The sequence below is a fragment of the Gekko japonicus genome, unplaced genomic scaffold (assembly GCF_001447785.1).
Source record: "Gekko japonicus isolate JY-2015 unplaced genomic scaffold, Gekko_japonicus_V1.1 scaffold2238, whole genome shotgun sequence".
NCBI classification, from domain to species: Eukaryota; Metazoa; Chordata; class Lepidosauria; order Squamata; family Gekkonidae; genus Gekko; species Gekko japonicus.
In genome coordinates this window covers 250,080-257,193 of record NW_015166487.1, presented here as the reverse complement: position 1 = coordinate 257,193, position 7,114 = coordinate 250,080, and the positions used below count along the sequence as shown (strand labels likewise).

General features: G+C 50.9%; 1 protein-coding gene across 1 annotated transcript in view; it reads right to left on the bottom strand.

The window, feature by feature from the left end:
- Window positions 1–7,114, bottom strand: part of XYLT1 (xylosyltransferase I) — a 274,833-nt gene that overhangs the window by 36,289 nt on the left and 231,430 nt on the right. The window contains exon 7 of the mRNA XM_015412172.1: window positions 3,443–3,510. Coding sequence (XP_015267658.1) covers window positions 3,443–3,510 — 68 coding nt within the window. The remainder of the gene's footprint in view (window positions 1–3,442; window positions 3,511–7,114) is intronic.

Here is a 7,114-nt window from a genome sequence, read left to right as displayed (position 1 = left end):
TATATATATTTTTTTAAAGCCAGAGATCGCCCGCGCAGATGAAAAACGGTGGAGAAAAGCACATCGGAACCGGGAGAGGAAACTGAAGACTACTTAGAAGCGGTTGACAGGTAAAACACTTCAGTTCCGTTTCCTAAACGGGACAGAAGTGTTTGTGTTGGAAATTACAAATATATTCCGGTAGGGAACCGGTTCTAAAACGGTTCTGTCTGAAATGAAAGACCAGAAACCGTTTGGGAACCGTTCCTCTTCCGGATTATATCGTCTGTCTGAAATTCCTCAGTGTTATACAAATCCCATTACTTGTTTCCACAATCTTCACTGGACAATCAACAGTAGGGCTAGCCAGGTCTCCTGATCTAACAGATTTCCGTTCCAGCAGCCTCTATCCCACCACCACCCAGTAGGGCAGTGGGGTATGATTGGCTGAAGAAAAACCCAGAAGTGATGTTATCACATCGGGGTGATGTTCTAGGATTCCACCAAAACTCTGACGGGAATCCTTGAGTGTCATCCTGGCAAGATGATATCACTTCTGGGATTGTTCCCAGTCTCATTGTGACATCAGTGCAATGCTGTTTTACAGGTCATGGCCCCATAAAAGCTCCATCCAGTTACCAGTGCTGGACTGACAACGATAACCAACAGGAGTCTTGTGACACCTGAAAGACCCTGGTGTTTTAGCATAAGCTTTTCATGGACAGGGGAGCTGCGGTGGCTCAAGTGGTTAAGATGCTGAACTGCAGGCTGTGGAAGGTCAGTAGTTCAGCACTTCGAGCCCCGGGTGCCGCATGACGGAGTGAGCTCCCGTCTCTAGTTCCCGCTCCTGCCAACCTAGCAGTTCGAAAGCAAGAAATTGCAAGTAGATAAATAGGGACCACTTTGGTGGGAAGGTAACAGCATTCCGTGCACCTTGGTGTTTAGTCATGCCTGCCACATGACCACAGAAACGTCTTCGGACAGCGCTGGCTCTTTGGCTTTGAAACGGAGATGAGCACCACAACCCTAGAGTCGAATTCAACTGGCTTTCAAGCAAGGGAACCTTTACCTTTACCTTTCATGGACAGAGGCTCAGTTTGCTGGAGTCAAGTGATGAGGGAGACCCTATTCATTTATTTATTTAAACAGCAGGGTCAAAGAGCCATGAAATGCAGGAAGAAATGTATCCCTTAATAACTTCACAGATAAATTCTTGCCTAGTGATAATCTACTAAATGCATCTTACAAAGTGGGAGAGCACTTACAGTCGAATGAAAATATGTTGGTCTTGAAGGTGGTACAAGACTCCTGTTTATTCTTCCTGCAACAGGTTATTCCTAAGGAATCAGACAAGTGGGGATGCTAACTGAGAACCCACCTGCCCCCCCCCAACTTAAATATGACTTGGCATCCTGGCTGGCTGCCACCCCACCCAGCACGCTGTATTTCTTTCAACTCCAGTTGTTCTCATACCAGTTTTCAGCACACACACTTTCTTTGTAGCAGCAATTTAAAAAACCCATTCCCTAAACGCAGTAGAATGAAAAGTCAAAGCAAAGGCACGTTGCCAGGAATAAGCAGTAAAGGTTTATGGCAACTGGGGTGCTTTGCAGAAAGCAAGGTGTTACCACATGCTCACTGTAAGGGATTAAATGTTTTAGGTGTCCTTGCAGTGTGCTATTATTTCAGTGGATATACCGCTTGTCCAATTAATACGTGAAGGTTTCGAGTTGCAATAAGGAGAACTTCCAAGGCAATCTGTTTAAAGAAACCACTGCAGTAAATAAGCTAGAAGATGTGCAGCTGTGCAGGACCACAAACAAACAAATCATTTCAAGAAAGACAGAGGCGCACAAATAGCAGCTTTCAATAGCGTTACTCAGTGGCTTGGGAAGCCTCTATGTGGGCGTAAAGTTCGTGGGGGCGGCGGAAATTTTCAGGAAGGTGCTCAGCCTCCCCCGGGGGCAACTGATTCCAGCCACCCTTGCCCAGCCCCAGCCCCCCCTGGGAAATTGGAAACTCTACACCCGCATGTTCCAAGACAGCGAGCAAGGCCACTGTGCTGGGCAGGTGCTCCCCGCCTTCAGACAGCTGCTGCTGCAAGGACTGGAAGTAGGCAGCCAGCATCCACAGACTGTGGACCTCTGATGGAGATAAGCGGCCAATTCTCTCCAGTGCCCCACAGCCTCTGCTTTTTCAGCTGCAAACTGGCCACAGAGAGAAGAAAGTGCGGCCACCACAGCAGTAGGCTTGCCAAGCCCCCGCTGGGGTCGGGTGGTAAATTCCCGCCCGGGAGGCCCGTTACCCGCCGCCGGCGGATCGGGCTCCGGGGGGAACTCCATCCCCTGCCGGAGGGCATCCCCAGCGTGGTGATGTCACCTGGAGGTGACATCATCACGTTGGCCACGTTGTGGGGGGGGAGACACTCTGTGAATCGAGGGATTGACAGCCTGGCTGCATAACTCCTTGGCAGCATTTCTGAAGCAGATGAAAACTTTCCATTTTTGGAAAATCTTTACCTCTTCTCCCTGTGCTCTGCTTATTGTAACCAAAATGACTGTTTTTTTATTGTTGTACGTGGTGGTTTTACTCACCAGAATGAAAGGCAATTTTTAAACGCTGATTATTGTTGCAGTTTTAGTCTACAGAGAGTATGGGCTGTAAACCGCTTTGCATATGCAAGGGGAAAGAAAAGCACTGTAACAGTATTTTCATAACATGCTAACAAACAGCTGACAATAATTGCTTTGAAATAACATAAGTGAAGGGAATGAAACCACCCGTCAGTCAGAACACGGACTAAGATGTAATGAATTGTTTATGCATTTGGAACAAAAACGTGAACAATTATTAATACTCCCCTGGAGCCAGGCCAAGTAGAGCATTAGCACCCTTTATTATTAAATTAATAACTAGATCAGTGTATTTAATTCATCTGAATCACTCTGGTCCCAGCTGAGCTTAGCATCTTAAATTTGGTGTTAAGCACAAGGGTCGTGATCCATTGTCTCATTTTTATTTACTCAGTCGCAGGATGAGTAAAGACATCACCCTGCCAACAAAAGTCCGCATGGTCAAAGCAATGGTATTCCCAGTAGTCACGTATGGCTGCGAGAGTTGGACTATAAGGAAGGCCGAGCGCCGAAGAATAGATTCTTTTGAACTATGGTGCTGGAGAAGACGCTTGAGAGTCCCTTGGACTGCAAGGAGATCAAATCAGTCAATCCTCAAAAGAAATCAACCCTGACTGTTCCCTGGAAGGCCAGATAATGAAACTGAAGCTCAAATACTTTGGCCACCAAATGAGAAGGGAGCACTCACTGGAGAAGAAGACCCTGATGCTGGGAAAGATTGAAGGTCAAAGAAGATGAGGACGGCAAAGGGTGAGATGGTTAGACAGTCTCATAGATGCAACAAACATGAAATTGAGCAAACTTCAGAGGACGGCAGAAGACAGGAGGGCCTGGCGTGATCTGGTCCATGGGGTCGCGAAGAGTCGGACTCGACTGTGCGACTGAGCAACAACAACAAGGATGAGAAGCAGGTGAACAGGGAGACGAACAGAAGGCATCTGCCTGACTCTTTTCTTTACTGCTTTCCCAGTTTCAATGTGCTGTCCAAACACAAAGAGATCTGTTCTCTAAACAGTTTCTGTGTTTTGAACCATTGTGTTTTGAACGACTTTAATATTTTTATTGTGTTGGGTACTGGCTGATTTCAGACAGAACATCAAACCAAGGTTAAGTAACCCAGCTCAGCTACGTACAGCAAGCATGGTGTGGTGGTTACAGCTGTAAGACTAGGATCTGGGAGCCCCAGTTCGAATCCACACTCATGTCATTGAAGCTTGCTGGGTGGCCTTGGGCCAGTCACGCTCTCTCAGCCTAATCTACCTCACAGAGTTGTTGTTATGGGAATAAAACAGAGGAGGGGATAACGATGCTGTGAATTGCTTTGGGTCCCCATTTAGGAGGAAAAAAGCACGAAGAAATATATAAATCCATTGCAAACTATGGTTTGAAATCAACCAGAGAATCAAAACCAGAAACCGCAGTTCGCAAAAAAGAGGACGCAAACCATAGCTTGTGTAGAGAGCTCAAGGTATGGAAAACTCCCAGAACACTCCAGGAAAAATGAGCTTCTTTCTCTAAGGAGCTTTTTAAATGTTTCAAAAAGAAAATAAAAATTAAAGTTTGAGGAGCACTGAGTAAAAATGCCTATGAAATAATTTCTCTTTTAGAATGAGCAAAATCCTTTTTAAGTCTCTGCGCTACTTATGCAGAACGTGGCCACAGTCTACATCATTACATAATGATTATCCCAGTGCATACCACAAACAATAAATATATTACTTACACTATTGCATAAATGTGACAAATTTTATTCCCGGTTAATATGCTATAATGTGTACGATGATAACGCACCGTTGAATAGGTCAGTAGTTTCAGTGTCATAAAGTACAGCTTGACATTCAAATAGGATGCCCGTCCTATTGCAACGGCATGAGACTGTGTGCAAACAAGAGTTTATTTTGCTTTCTATAAAATGTGTGTTTTCTATTCTCAACTTAAAAAAAATTCTACATTGGACAGAGAGATCCTAAGTGCGGGGCTGAAAGGGCTCAGGGAGCCAACTGACCTCTGCATCAACGTATGTCCGAGATATGCCCGCACAGGGGCCACTTACAATGGCGCAGGCCCCCAGCAGCAGTCCGTGGCTTGTGGGCAGTTGTGGCCGCCTCTCAGCGCAACTGAGGTGTAGGCCCTGCACCAGTGTGGTAGTGGGTGGGCTTGGGGGCGTGGCCAGAGTAAGTCGGCACCCTGAGCCCTTTCCGCCTGGGAACACCCCCTTCCAGAGGTGGAAAGTTACGCCAGCAAAACACTTGGCGTGGCCCACAGGCGCTCATTGAGACTGAAAATCAAGTTGTCCCCCGCTGCTGCGGCCTCACCCATTAGGCTCGGAGCAGCTCAGGATGTCGACTAAAGGCTCGGCCAATCACCTAGGCCACGGCGGCCAAGCCTCCTCCCCAGCACCCAATTTGGCCTCCCTTCCCCTACAAATACCTCCACCAGGACATCTTACAGCTCAGTAGTTAGGGCACGCGGCACAGGACTCTGTCTCAGAGCTCCCTGCTGTGCAGACTCTTAGCGTGGGTGGCAAAGCCCTTGGGTGGTGGCAGGAGCACAGAGAGGGCACTTGCCACTGCAGGGCAAACACTTGGCACCGACACCCAAGGAGGTGGGCAAAGTCCGTCCTCTATGACTGCCCTCTTCCATTTCAGAGCGCTCACAGGTTCCCCACTTTGGAGGCTCAACCCACTGACAGGTGAGCAAGGGCAAGGATCCCAAACTTGCTCCCCCTCTCCCCTTGCTTGGGCCTGGGGGCTGTGGCAGCACCTCCTGCACTCAAGCCCGGCATGGAGTTCAGGCGCGGGGGTGGCACAAGCTGCAGCCGTGCAGTGCCACGGTCCCTGATATGCCACGGGGAAAGTTCTCAGGGAGATCCAGGGTGGGAGGGGGATGCGCCGTCATTTGCTCAGTTCCCACCCTCGGCAGAGCACCGGGCATGTCTGTGGTTTGGGGGGGGGGTCCTGGCAGCTGCTCCACTGCACGGGGTGACCCAGCTTCGCGAGCATCCCCTCAGCTCACTCCCTTGCAGAGTCAGAGGCTTGAGCTGTGGCGGAAGGACTGCAAACAGGCCGAGAGCTCTTCGGCACAGGACAGGTGGGTGGGAGTTGGCTGGTTCCATCACGTGCCTCGAGGGGGGGGGGGTTGTGGCGACCCTCCCATGGAGGTGCATTTGCAGAGCCTGCCCGGACAAGGCATCCATGGCTGAGAGTGGTCTGGCCCTCGCACCCGGTCCCCATGGCTCTGTTTTTCTGTCTTGAAGGTGGAGATTCAACAGAGGGACTTGTGGGTGTGGCCAAGTCCCCAGGCCCGTAGCTATCCAGGGGGCCCCTGCAGTTTTTCTGGGCCCCCTCCCCCCCCAATCGATGGTCTTGTCGCTGGCATTTTGCTGGCTTGCTGGGAAGGGAGGGGATGACAAATACAGAAGAAAAAGGAGCGGACGGAGCCAGTCCCCACCCAGGCTCAGACCATTGGCTGCCTACAGTGGGCGGGCTCTAAGCAAAGAGCCGCGCCAAACAAAAGTTAAACCACTGCTACTTCCTCCTCGTCTTCCTCCAACTCCGGGAAACTGCAGCAGCAGAGGCTGCAGAGCAGCCTTCCTCTCTGTCCTCCTGCACAGCCCCGCGCCGTAGCTCCGCCTCCTCTCCTCCTTCTGGACCGCAGACCGGCTTCTGTCTGCCCTTCAGCAGCTCAGCAGCCTCGGAGGAGTCTTCCTGTGTGACGTCCACCCGCTCCTCTGCTCCGGTGGTCGTAGTCCAGCTGAAGCAGCTGCAGGCTGGGGCATGCCCTGAGCAGCCTCCAAACTTGCACAGCTGCGAAGAGAGGGGGAGGGCAGCGGGCAATAGGGGGCCGGCGGCAACTCTCTGCTGGCTGGGGCAGTCCATGAGCATCCTCCCCCCACCCCACCCTGCATTCTCCAAGAATGAAAGCCAGGAACACCATTGCAATCCATGGGCTCCGTTGGAATACACAAGCAGAGTTGCAAAGAAAATGCGGAATGGATTTTCCATTAAGGTCTCCGGAATGACAGCCCCTAGAGTGGAATGACAGCCCCTGGGAGTAGCAGGAGTGTTATGGAATGACAGCCCTTGGGAACAGAATCTGAGTGCTGGGACTGGACTGCCCCGCCCCCTGTGGGCTTCCCAAGGGCATGTCTCAGAGGGAGGGGCTCTTGGGTGCTGTGGGTGGCTGGGGAGGGCTGTGCGGGCCCCACTGGTTGTAACCTGCCATACATAGCAGGGACCCAGGTGCACAGGCAGGTCCCTCGCTCACCTCACAGGCTTCTGTGTGAAGGGGGTGGCATGGGTGAATAAGCCAGCTTATCGCGGCGGTGAGAGTGTCAGGCTGGACCTAGGAGATCTGAATTCTGATCTAATCGGAAGCTCGGTGGGTGGCCTTGGCCCAGATGCACACGCTCAGCCTGACCAACCTCACAGGGCTGTTGTGTACATGAAACGAAGGAGAGGAGAATGGTGCAAGCCACCGGTGGGGGGAAGGGTTGCTAAAAA